The sequence below is a fragment of the Colossoma macropomum genome, unplaced genomic scaffold, assembly GCF_904425465.1.
Source record: "Colossoma macropomum unplaced genomic scaffold, Colossoma_macropomum, whole genome shotgun sequence".
Lineage (NCBI taxonomy): Eukaryota > Metazoa > Chordata > Actinopteri > Characiformes > Serrasalmidae > Colossoma > Colossoma macropomum.
Genome location: NW_023494800.1, coordinates 28,097,079 through 28,110,610, shown reverse-complemented (window position 1 = coordinate 28,110,610; position 13,532 = coordinate 28,097,079). Strand labels below are relative to the sequence as shown.

Sequence of the window (13,532 nt, the reverse complement as noted above, 5' to 3'; positions counted from 1 at the left end):
TCCAAGGTTTTGCTCACAGGAAAAAAAAAAGCCAGGAAAATAAGTTTAGCCAACATAAAGTGACGCCATGTTGGAAAGTCAGAAAGTGACCTGTTACAGTTGGAAAATTTGGGGCAAGGTTAGCACGGCTGAAAGTCACCCCACATAGCGACTTTTTTGGATGGGAACGCCGATGATAAATGAGTGCTTTCTCTCCCTATCTCCCTCTCTCTGTTCATTTGGGTGTGTGTGTTTGTGTGAAGACAGGTGCCTGTGTTCTGCTCTGGTTCTGAGGATACAGGTTGTTTGAGGAGGTTTTTGTCTCAAACCCATTTTTGTCAGGCTCATGTATAGGATGTCACCCACAGATAGCAAACGACCGTAAAACTTATTCCAACTGGAAAACAAACCAGCCAGTTCCGAATTAGTTAGAACAGAGGAAAACAAGCCGGTGAACCAATCTTAGCTCCCTGAAATTAGTAAAAGCTTTATCAGGAGAAGGATGGCACCATACTGACTCGGAAACAAGAGAGTCTACCTGCACTGTTTAAGGATGATATCTGCAATATATGTTCTTGATCAAACCCTATGCCTACATAGCTTCATTTCTTCCATGTAAAATTCTACTAACTTCTTAATAATATCTTAACTGCCATAGCCATGTTTTTCTCTGCACTGCTGAATCTGTCCCTTGAGATACCTGCAGCTCCCCAGTCCAGTCCTTCTGTGCACTTGTTAAGAGGCTGAAGAGTGTTGACCTAGTATTCTTCTCACTTAATATTCTGCATACCACTGCTCATAGGCTAATTGGCGGCAAGGAACACTCATTAGGCCTCATTTCATCTCCGCATACTCATTAGGTGCTAAGGTTGGAGTAGTAACCAGGCTACTCCTTTTTTGTAGTTTGTTTACTTACTAATTTATTTACAGGCATATTTGTTCATTTAATTTATAATTTCTTGCACGTCTGGCTTTATTTAGGAAGCTCCCTGGTGTGTTGTGCTTGTTCTTTGCTTTTCAGTCACAGCGCCTTACTAAAAGGTGTAGCTTGCATAAGTATGGTCATTTGTAGTTTATAATGTGCTAGACCAGCTGAAGTCTTACATGTATTCAGCGGGAGTAGTTAAGTACATTTATGCAAAAATGACACGTTTTTAATGTCTTATCTAACTTTTATTGGACCCTCAGAGCCTGAAATATAATGAAACGTATAGGCCAAGTTTTTGCTTCTGCTAGAAGTTTGCTCTCTTATGGAAAGCCGTTTTCAAGAGGTTAAATAATGAACATTGGGCCATTCTGGTGAGATTTGGTCGAGCTCATTAAGTGCTTCCCAGCTTTTGTGTTTCCTTTTTTAGGGGGTGTGAGAGCTGGTTTTAATGTAGCTGGTACTTCAAGTGTCCATTGAATGTGGGTCCTCAGTTATTTGGAAGTGGAGCCTTCGGGCTTATGTGAAGTTGAAGAGGGAGATTAAGAGGTGAACACTTCAAGAACAGCTCCCATGCCGGCAGCGGAGATTAGCTGCAGTTCTGAAAGATTTGTATGGGATTAATCACAGATTTGTTTGTCTTTTCTTTATGCCATTTGGGTAAGACCCAAGCAGAACTTTTGATCCTAAAGGGTTAATCTGAGCTTAGTTCTCTGTAGTGCCGTTTTAGGCTTTCCGAAAAAGAGCATTTGTTGTATGTGTCCCTTTAGGAGTTTCTTGCTGTCTTGCAGTCCTTGGTGAGTAGAATGTGATTGGAGCATTTCTCCCAACTATAAATATCACCCAGACTTTTGGATCCCCTGCTTTAAGAGTCCCCTGGCGCTTGCTGTCAAACGCTGCCATCTTGTTGGGAGTAAATATAGAGTTGGCAGATCTTTCTCTCTTTCTTTCTGTCTCTCTCTCTCTCTCTCTCTCTCTCTCTCTTTTTCTCTCTCTCTCTCTGGTGAATTAGTGCACCAGCAGAGATGTTTAGCCAGCTACCATGCTGTCTCCCTTGCAGCCGTTTGTGCTGTTGTTCTCTTTCCCTCTCTCTCTTCATACTCACTTTTGTCTTCTCACCCTTCGTCCATGTTCATAAGCAATTCTGGTTAAATATTGGGTAGGTTTGTTTTGTTGATGTTCACATTTCCTGCAAGTTCTTTGAGCCAAAATAGATTATTAAGTTGAAATTGTGAAAAGTCTCTCAAAATATATGGTTAAAACCTTGGTTATCATGATGTACCTAGTTAGATTTATTCTCTCCTCTTTTGATGCCCCTTAAATTACACAGAGCTCAGATATCTTTGGCATCCAAATGATTAATATTATTACAGAAGGGCAGCCAGAGATATGATGCATGCCTTAGTGAACTTGGAGTGCAGATAGATAGGTAGATGAAACAGAAATACAAATATAAATACTGGAAAGTGTATGACACCAGCAGTGACAGCTGGAAAAATTATGCAAAACAATATCGTTGCCAGAAATATGCAAATAATACCTTACAGATGACTTTATATAGCAGACAATACGATGTATGAAAAATCGCTGCTAATTTGACTAACTAGTGGATGACTAATGTGTTAGTAGTTGGTTAACCACAATGTCTATATAAACAATGACGTTAAGAATATAGTTTATCTTTAACCATGTAATTTTTTAACACTGTTATAGCATCATAAACCATGATAAAAGTTTAGGTAATTAGGTAAAAATAATTTTATATAAGTATATGGTACATAAGTTTCCCTTTATTTAGTTTTCTTACCTTTCTTAGTTTGACAGTATTAATACATGCCAATTTATGGGCCTCACATCTAGAGCTCAAATAATTAGCCGTTGCTCATCTTTTAACATTTACTTTGGCAATTATGATGATTACTGGAGTGCCTTGATCTTGATATGTAAATCCACATGTAAACAAAAATATGCGTGTGTGTGTGTTCATGCACCTGACAAAAACAGCACACTGAAGGCCAGGGCTAAATTATTTCCTAATTGGAACCCTTTGAATATTCAGGAGATGTTCTCTTAAACACATGTACAAAATGAAAACCAACAAATAGGCTCTGTGAGGGCAAGGAAACTGCACTGTGGTTCGTAGGGTCTCTATCTCTCTCATCCTCCCGCGCTCTCTCCAGCATCTGTTCGTCCATATGGAACCGATGGAAGATCCACCTTCTCAGAGAAGGCTGACATTATGTCAAGAGCTCTCCTAGAGGAAAGAGTCTTCAGAGAAAGAGGGAAGGGAGGGAGAAGTGGTGAAACAAGCAAAGATACTGTACCTTCCATCTTTCTGAAATCTTGAACAAGAGCTCCATCTTTTGAGGATTTCAGCATTACCCACTTTGATGCTTAGCCTGACTATGCCTAATTTAAAAATTATCTCAACTATCTCAAAACATCTTAGTTTATATCAGTGGCTACGCTAAAGTTTTCTGCCACATCAGCACTCAGATTCATAATCTGTATTAAATATCTGAACATTTTATGAATTTTATTATTGCTGTCTGATCTTGGCTAAATGTATAAAGGCAGTGGAAACAGGGAAATTAAATTTTCTCAATTTTAATTGTCTTTGCTAGTATTTAACATGTGTGGTCTTCTTGGCAACATGTAGACTTTTTTTTTTTTATAATTTTCCAAAAGTTCTGCAAATTCATAGTGTATATGTACAAACTCAATTCCAAAAAAATTGGGATAGTAGGAAAAAAGTAAATAAAAACATATAGCAGAGATTTGCAAATCTTTTTTGACCTGTATTCAGTTGAGAACAGTACAAAGACAGGATATTTAACGTTTCAAATAATTAACATATATTTTTTTTTTGTATATATATACACTTACTTAAAATTTGATGCCTATAACATGTTCCAAAAAAGTTGTAACAGGGTCATGTTTACCACTGTATTCCATCATCTTTCCTTTTAACAATGTTCAGTAATCATTGGGTACTGAGGACACCAAATGTTCTAGCTGTGAAAGTGAATTTTTTACCATTTTGGCTTGATATGATACTTCAGCTGCTCAACTGCACAATGGGGTCTTTGTTGTCATATATTGCGCTTCATTTGTGCCACACATTTTCAGTGGTAGACAGGTGCTGCAGGCAGGCAAATCTAGCATCACCACTCTCTTACTACAAAGCCACACTGTTGGAACCCATGCAGAATGTGGCTTGGCATTGTCTTCTAAATTGGGTATGTACCCCTCAGAGTTAATGGTGATTTCACAGATATGCATGCCATTGGCATCAAGACACCTCTATACCATAATGGATGAACTTTGCATTGGTAATAATTGGGATGGTCCTCTTTTGCTCAGAGAACACAATGTCCATTATTTCTGAAAACAATTTGAAAGGTGGACTTGTCAGGCCACAACACACATTTTGTACTTTATGTCAGTTCATCTCAGATAAAATTTTGCCCAGAAAATTCAGCAGTGTTTCTGGATGCTGTTGATATAAGGCTTTCACCTTGTGTAGTAGAGTTTTAACTTGCTTTTGCAGTTGCCGCAAAGAATTGTGTTTTCATATCAAATCATGATAGGTAATCACCTTTACCTATTCACCTGGCTACCTGTGTAAAGTTCCAAAACAAGTGTTCTTGAAAATTCCACTAACTTCCTAGTCTTACATTGCCCGGTCCCAGTTTATTTTTGGAATGTTTTGTAATAGCAAGGCTGTGTATTTGAATTATAAGGTACTGTAAACCACTTCTACTTATAATGCACTAGACATTCATCTTCATGACAATGTTTCACTTAAAGTGGCATCAAGTTCAAGAACCTAAGATTTTACATTCTCTTACATTCTCTCTGTCACCAGTTTTGTCCATTGTACTTATTTTTATTCCTTTTTACTTTTCCATGGAGGGCTTTGCAGTGTTCACAATAGCAGCACCAGCACATTTTTTTCTTTTGTTGAAAACAGAAGGAAAAGCTTTTTCCAGAAACACCATATTGTCTTTATTTTTAGGGGGGAGGGCAAATAAAAGGGTTCAATCGGTGAATAATTGATGCAGTGCATACGGTGGGCTAAAAGAAAAAAGCACTTCCCCTCATTTTGTTAGTTTATTTATTTATCTATTTGCAAGCTTTGTGCTCTTGGCTTGGGGTGTTTTTTGCATGTTTGTATGTGTATTTCTTTTGGTCTGAGGAAAAGGTACTTTAAAAGATGACATTTCACAGTCTGCATTCTGAAAAGAACAAAAACAGCCTCAATTTTTGATTGAGGCTTTTTAGGTGACATATCTAAGAGGCTTTATGTGGAAGAGCAGGTGCTGCCTCTACACACAGCCTTAAAACAGATACCATATCGCCTAGCTTTATTCTGACTCACCAACACACACACTTCTACACATTTTACACTCTTTATGTGAGTCAAAGAGCTGAATCTTGTGTAAAAAAAGGAAAGCAAAATGTCTTCATAAAGTTGTATTTTTTCCTGTAACATGGGGACCTCGCATGGAGAGTAGAACTGAGTACACACACTCACACACAAACACAGACACACACACATATATTGTATCATTACTCGTGCACATTATGGTGAGGGCAGACAGAACGGGGGCACTTTGTAAATGTCACGGGCGGAGGGCTCTTCCCGCACTCAGCCGGCAGAATAAAATGAATTGAAGTGGGCGCTATCAGCAGCTGCAGCAAGATAAATCTGTCGTTTAAATGGGACTTGCAATTAGGTGTGCAGGGGCCAGCAGGAGGCCAGGGCTTTTAAGAGTACACTGCCATTAACCTCCTTTCTGCCAGCTAACTGGACCTGGGATTTGTAGTTTCTCACCTGGCGAGTCGAGCAGACAGTACATAAAATAAACCTACAACTTGAAACATAGACAGACGTAATTAACGTTAACATTTGCTAAACTCCTGTTATTGAAGGCAGTGAACAGGTGTGCTAGAGCTGAAGAACACAAAGAACACAGAGCTTAACATTGCATTCTTAAACATTTTTGTGGTCGTCACCTCAAAATCTAACAGTTGACCTCACACTTCTGTCCCTCAAGTGTTTTTTACCCCTTTTCTCACTGTTCTCTCTCTCTCTCTCTCTCTCTCTCTCCCCCTTTCTCTCCTCCTCCTCCTTCTTCACACTTTTTCTGCATGACCTTGATCCACTCACCAGTTTCAAGCAGTACCAAAAACTTAATCACACACTGTCAGGCCATTCATAGAGGAGAAGGGAGAAGAATTCTTTTCTCTCCATCTTGCTTCTCTTATTCTTCCACTAGCTTTCTACTTTAATGCCCTTTGCAGTGGCGAGAGAAGGGGAAAATTTATGGCTGCGGGGACAGGTGGGGGTATGAACAATGGGCCGAGCGGAGAGTGGGGTTATGTCGCAGGGAAATCGATGTGACCCGTAATACACTGTCATCACAACTCCCCCCAAAGCCCCACTATCCCCCCCATCCCCCACAGCCCGCCCTGTCCTATTTGTCTTATCCAGGGAGGCCCGGATGGCCCATGTCAGCACAGCAGCGCGCACAGGCCCCAGCCAGATTAGCCCAGGTGAATCATGGCTCCCCCGTCTCCCCTGCTCACTTTCTTTCACTGTCCTTTTCAATACCTCAACTCTTTCCATCCTCTCTTCTGTCTGTCTGGGCTTCATTTTGGGAGGGGGATACTATGGTTTGTGGCTCAAGCATGTGTGGGGGAGAAGAGAGAGAGTGGGTGAAATACAATATTGTGTGTGTGTGTGTGTGTCTGTGTGTAAAGTGAAAGATTAACTGCTGTTCTGAGGTTTGGACACAGTGGTTCTTAGCTCCTTCAGAAATACACAGTGCTCTGCCCTGGGTTTATCTGTCCTCCTACTGAGTAATGTTTTGGGTGGTTTTCCACAGTGCTCTGTGTGTGTGTTGTAAGCTGAACACCTGAAAAACTTTGATCTCATTTATTGTCTTCCCATGCAGTGAATCTGTTTACAAAATACTTAGCGAGTGTGTAAGACTGAGTGTTTGTGTTTGTGTGTGTGTATGTGTGTGTGTGTGTGCGTGTGTGTGTGTGTGTGTAAGACACACACACACACCATGACTGAGTTTTAGAATATATAGTACTGTGCAAAAGTCAGAATCTACCCTTTCATTTTCATCCACTTTTAATTCTAGTCAAAACAGCCATTAAGAACTTTTGTAAAGTTATTATTTGTTATAGCGTCAGGAACAAAAGCATAAAACATATTTGTCAGAAAATTACACAGAACCCTCAACAACTACATATAATACCATTTTCTAAATATACCCTTTGCCTTAAATTGCAGCTTCCATTCTTTTCAGGTGACTTGCAATCATTTTTTAAAATAAATCTCCAGGGATATTTTCATAAATCTCCAAGGTTCAGTTTTAGAAGTTGATTGTATTTTCTGTTTCTTTTGATCCCAATAATCCTACCTGCAAAGTTAGACTCATCAGTCTACCATAGTACTGAGTTGTCTTCTCACAATGGCAAGATGGACAGGAACACCTTGGATTTTTTTCTGATGTGTAGCAAGAGTAGAGCTTGATTTTATCGTGTCTCTCTAAGTTAAAAGCTTTAAGTACTGTTTACTGTTTATCTGATATATGGCAGTTTTAGCGGTCTACCATGTCTTGCACAGTTGTTTGTAGTTGTTATGCTGTTCACTTTCTAACTACCACTCTGCTTTGTGTATGTGTGTTTCTTTTCTCAGATGAAGCTCAGCTAGCCCTGCCCATGCTGAAACCGGGTTTTGAGAAGCTTCCTCTGAGCACTCAGACTCTTCCTCCAGGCTTCCCCGCTCCATTTCTTTTCGCAGATGGCCTTTCTTCTGTGGAGACATTGCTCACCAATATCCAGGTACAGCCATGCTGTGTTTTAGTGTCTAAAACAGCCATATCTTCAGGATGATCACTGTAATTACCACAACCCCTTTGTTCTTTATTAATAAAGATATTACTGTGTTATTTCTTGAAAAGACACAATTTACTTTTTTTTTCTTTTTTGTACAAATGTGATTTTGCTTCCAAGCTTTTGTCCTGTATTGTACAGGTTTGTCACAGTTTGACAGTTAGTTAGTTTCCCCACTGTTGACTTTTTCAGGATATCAATTAAAATGCATTTCTGTATGTTGACATCTGCACAGTTTTTAAACCAGTGGTTCTCCTATTTCAGCTGTGATTCCTTCCCTCCTGATTTAGCCCTCTTTACATTTCTCCACGTTCATTAAACTTTCACATTCTGCATGAAGCTCTGTCCGCTTTTTGTATGCATAGTTAGCCAATAAAAAATAATGTTGGTGCACACCCCCCAAAAGGTTCATCCTATGAGAACCAATTTCCATGTACAAAGGTATTTTGTACTAGAAGACCTCCCCTCAAAAATGAAAATGTTTTGTTCGAAGGATAAAGAAATTGTTCAGAACTAATGTTTAAGGATAATACCAGTGCAATATTTTAAATTCATGTGAGTGATGTTCGTTTTTCAAAATGTATCCTTTTTTTTTTAAATTGTTTTTGAGTGGTTGCTTAATAGCATGAAATTGTTTTTTTTTTTAAACTAGATCCTGTCCATGTATGTTTTTTTTACATAAACTGTTTAATATTAAAGTAATAATTGTGTGAAGTCATGCAGCCATGATGAACAATAACAATGTGTTTCGAAACTTTATATTAAAGTGGTGTGTGTTGGGTTGTGTTGGCGGCACAGGGCCTGCTGAAAGTGGCTGTGGATAATGCCCGTGTGCAGGAGAAACAGGTCCAGCAGGAGAGGAAAGAACTGAAGATGGAGCTGTATAGAGAGAGGGAGATGAGGGAGAGCCTGGAGAGACAGCTCACCTCTGAGCTACACAGCCGAGGTACAGGCAAGCAAATGAGTGTGTGTTTTTGGCTGTGTGTGTGTGTGTTTGGGGGGGTCTAATTTGTTTTATTCTCTTTGTAGGTACCAAATATCTGAAAATGTATGAAATCTTATATGAAAGTGTAACTGATCCAATTTATGGTGAAAAAAAATTGTGAGATTGTTTTGGTGGTGATCATTAGAAAAAATGCCTTTTTAAACACAAAAACAAAATTCTGGTAAAAGTGGTAAGAGTGCTGCTGGATGCATGCTTGTGGGGTTGCTTTTTTCATTTTCAGCATCACTGACATACATGTAAATGCTAGAAGTTGTTGTGAGTAAAGAGTAAAGAGAAAAATGCATCTGTGCTGATTTAAACCACAATATCCTTCCACTTTGTGGTTGCAGCAATAAATTAATCAGAATGTCACATTAGTATCTACATTAATGAATGATTAATAAATGACAAAAAAGTATATTAATGGTATCCACTGAATTAAATGACTAAATGATGATGGTATTCTGCCAAAAGAACATCCCCATACATTTCAGGCAGTCGAATTTACCACCAAGTCGACTGCTGCCACCCGCGCCAAGAAATTAAGCCAATTAGCTGGCTGCATAACAGCTCCTACAATATGTACAAACACTTCAATAATTTATTAGCCATGGCTGTTACTGCCACGCGTGTTATTCAAATGTAGCTCCTAATGGTGCAGGAAATGAAGGATTTGTCGAATCAAACGCAAGTAATTAGAGGTGTGAGAAAGAAGGGATGTTAGCAAAGGACAGAGATAGAGCTTGAAGTATGTGTGTGCTTGTGGGGAGCCCCAGACTAAGTCTGTTTGAAAGAGCTGTTAATTGCTGTGAATGTGTATACATACATAAACACATTTGTTTACACATGTTCAAGAAGAACTGCACAGAGGCAACAATGTTGCTGTCAGGTATCTGCACCTGTTCTTGCAACAGCATGCATCTGATCTGAAAGAGCATACAGTCGCAGTTGAGCAAATGGTGCCATATATTATAGCTCTTGAGTTCTTGGATTTGAGAAACAAATGAAATGTACAGAACAGTACTACAGGAATCTGGCTGATCACAAGCCTTAAGTCTGAAGGTTTGACCAGCAATGAAAAGAAATGAGCTAGAACCAGAGGCAGGTAGAGTAACTTAAAACCTTACTTGGAAATGTAAACTAGAAGTAAAAGTAACCACTAAAAATAACTTAATTATAACCAAAAAATGTCCAAAAAAGGCCCCAAGTACTGAGTTTCCTATAGAACTACAGGGGAACTTAATACATCCCGCATTTGTCAACGTAGGAACAGAGGTTTATTTGACTGAAGTTAGTTCAAGTATTATCATTTAAAAATGCTCAAAAGTACAAATCCATCAAATTTTTATCTAATACACATGAGTAAGTGTAACTATGCAGTGTTACTGCCCACCTCTTGCTGGAGCCTACCGCATGCATAGTGTTCTCAGTGTACCCTGTGTTTTTCCTTATTGTTTGCTTACATTTGCATAGTATTGATACATGTTTATTTGTTTATTCGTGGTCCAGGGAATTAAAACCAGTGTGATTAAAAACATTGAATTATTTTGCTGAAAAAGGACACATGTAAGAAATAAAAATATTTTGAAGGTCGTGAAGGTGAGGACAACTCTGTGGCACATGCTTCACAAGGCTGTTTTGGATTCACTGTGTGGATGTGTGGTGTTGTGTCGGTGTTAATGAGCACTTTCAAGTTTCCAGGTGTGAATTTTTTAACTGCATGGGTGTCTGTGTCAGTTGCAATAAAGCGGCAAACGTCATTGCGAGACACATCTGTGCACTAATGCTAGTTCACACTTCATATCGTTCTCTCCTTCTCCCTTCCCCAGCTACCATCCAGAAGCGTCTAAAGAAGGAGAAAAAGGCAAAGAGGAAACTGCAAGAGGCTCTAGAGTTTGAGGCAAAAAGAAGACAGCAGGTGGAGCAGGCCCTCAAACAGGCCACCTCTCCTGAGAGCCTCTGCATGAGTCTCAATGGTGAGTTACCTTTTACCTCTTTCTCTCTCTCACCCGCTCTCTCATTATATTTCTCACTTTCAGTTCCCAGTGTTTTGCTGTTTCCTTTAAAGTACTATATGCACTGTTTCCATCCCCTTGTCTTCTTAAACAACCTCCTCTCTTCTAATCTCCTCACTAATCCATTGTTCCACCCTCTCAGGACATTTTTCCAGTGTTATTTCCATTCTTCTTCCTTCTCCTCTTTCTCATATTTCCTTATCAATGCTGATATTGGTATTTCCGTATAAGCAACGACTATTAGCGATGCATTAGCATTGTAATGCTAGAGGAGGAAATGGAGGCTGATGCTTATCATAAATGCTCTAAATGCACATGCTTAGCGAGGGCTAAACTGTTTTGGTAATCACCCGTTGTTTTGATTTCACTTGTTTAATTGTGAATATCTTAGCAGAAGCAGAATGCAAACGGGGAAAGACGTAGGGCTCATGAGCTCATGTGAACATCTGCAAGCGTTTTTTGGAGTGCAGGGGCAATTATTGGCCAAGGCTGATTAAAAGTGAATTCATTAAGAGAAATATGCCTTTTGTTTTTGTCTTTCATCTGAGTGTGGAGTGGGGGTTGGGAGAGAAAGGCGCTGTGTTACGGGAGAGCATCTGCTGTTTGGTCCTATCTGTACTCAGACTAAGTGATTGTCTATCTGCAAGACACAAACTGCCTTTGTTGTGTAAACAGATATTTCCTATCATATTCTACTGTCTGGAGTCGACTTTCGACCTGTTGTCTTGGTCTAGTATTACTCATTACGTATGTGTCAGTGTCAGATACAGTGACAGATAAGTGTAAATTTGTAAATTCTCTTACAGCACATGAAATATTTCTTAACTTAATGTCTTGTTTTGAGTATAGGAAATGACTTATTAATGAATGAATGAATGAATAAATAAATAAATCTTTACTATGGAGAACTTCAGTACAAGATTCAGTTGTATTTTTAATGTTTGAGAAAATATTGGTGAAATTTGGATTTTTTTCTTGTGCCACATAGAAGCAGATGTTCAGAATGTTATCAAACTACCTGGTGAAGCTCACTTGATTATTAACAGCATTAGGGTTAGAGCCAGGTTTAGGATAAGTGCAAAGTTTTAGGTAGAAGGTAAGGTTAGGTTTAGGTTTAAGATTAGGGTTAGATTTAGTGGAATCTATACAGCTTCAGTTTAGTTGTATTTAATAGTAAAAACATTTAGTTCAATGTTAGTTAAAGACAAGGTATCTACAAAGCATCTAGAATGGATGTTCAAAATAAAGTGTAACCAAAACATTAATTTCATTTTCAAAGTCACTAGGAGCACAATTGTGTTGTTTAACCCTGTGGCAGTTTGTGGCCATGACAAGAACACAGGATGTTTTTTAATCATAAGTGATTGCTTGGAAAGATTTGTAATTGTGCATTGTGAGTGATGCTGTGATTGGTTGGACGGTGATTAGAAGCTTCTAATAGTGTGCTTTGATTGGTTGATTTTTAGAAAAAGTGATACCAGAAGTAGAGCCTGAGCATAACGGCAATCAGCAGGAGAACTCAGCCGTACAAGGTAAGACTGCTTGCACGTCTGTGTGTAATTTGTGTGCAAGTTTGTACTGTGAACGTTAGAAGTGAGCATATGCTAGAGGAGCTTTTTAGAACCCTACCTGTATCCCAAATCTCACCCATGACATGAAGGTAAACTGGCCTCCAGTTGAAAAAGCTGAGGTCATCCAGTCATCACTCCGGTCTTTCGCATCCTTGTGCCAAAGGAGTATGGTGGGAAAGGTAAGGGATAAGAAGTCTAAGGGGAGGGAAGATGCAGCTAGCCATATGCAACACACATGGTCAGGATCCCCCTCAGCTACACTGGCCTGGTAGAGGCCACAGATAGGGTTGAGCCCCCTCCATCTCCTGTGCTACAATCAAAAACTCTAAGCAGAGGCCCTCGCCTCAAATCTCACCTCATGTCTTCTCAGGCCCTTTGAAGATGTCAAGTCTTTCAGAAGAGAGATTGCACACTCATGCTGTTCTGTGTGTGTTTTGCACCTTTTTTTCTGCAAGTCCTGTTTTTGTTTTATAATTGCCCCTCCCCCAACATACATTTTCATACATACCTTGACTCCATCAGAGCGCCCCTCCAATCCTGGAGACCCATCCAAATCTGGTAGATCTTAGTGAAATGTGGGGCTGGAAAAAGGTGAACAAATGCATATGTTTACAGAAGACTCTGTCAAAACAGGCTACAGAGTGCTGGTCTAAAAAACAGGAGAGGGTCAGGGATTATGTTTTTCTTTTCCCCCACCTCATACTCAGTTTTGCAGTCTGCAAGTAGAGAGATGTCCATTTTTCTTCTGCTTTTGACAGCGGAACTACTACTATAGTGAAGTGCTAAAATCATCCTGTAGTAACCTTCACTTGGTTCTCTGTGCGGCTCCAGGGTTCAGTTGCAGTTGAAAAGGTCATCAGCGGGTCAAAGTGGCTTTCATGGTCAAACTGAAGAAAAGGTATACTTTAAATGTGTAACTTCTCATAATTTTGAGCTCATAGCTCTCACCAGGTCCGACCTACAAAAACAAAAGATCAAAGGCAGACCAACCAACATCCAGACCAAGAAACTTCATTGCTTAGTTCTCTGGAACAGGGACATGTTTGCTCTACACTAATCATAGCTGCTAGCATGAGAGAACAGAAAACTATAGTACAGATTTGAGAACTATAACACAAATTTGGAGACTTCAGGGATTTCACCTT

General features: G+C 39.4%; 1 protein-coding gene across 2 annotated transcripts in view; it reads left to right on the top strand.

Moving 5' to 3' along the window:
• Window positions 1–13,532, top strand: part of dacha (dachshund a) — a 152,311-nt gene that overhangs the window by 133,169 nt on the left and 5,610 nt on the right. The window contains exons 8-11 of one of the 2 annotated variants that reach the window (XM_036589053.1): window positions 7,620–7,765; window positions 8,615–8,762; window positions 10,631–10,777; window positions 12,283–12,348. In XM_036589053.1, the coding sequence (XP_036444946.1) occupies window positions 7,620–7,765; window positions 8,615–8,762; window positions 10,631–10,777; window positions 12,283–12,348 (507 nt within the window). Of the gene's footprint in view, window positions 1–7,619; window positions 7,766–8,605; window positions 8,763–10,630; window positions 10,778–12,282; window positions 12,349–13,532 lie in introns of both variants that reach the window. The other variant, XM_036589052.1, reaches the window with a different exon arrangement.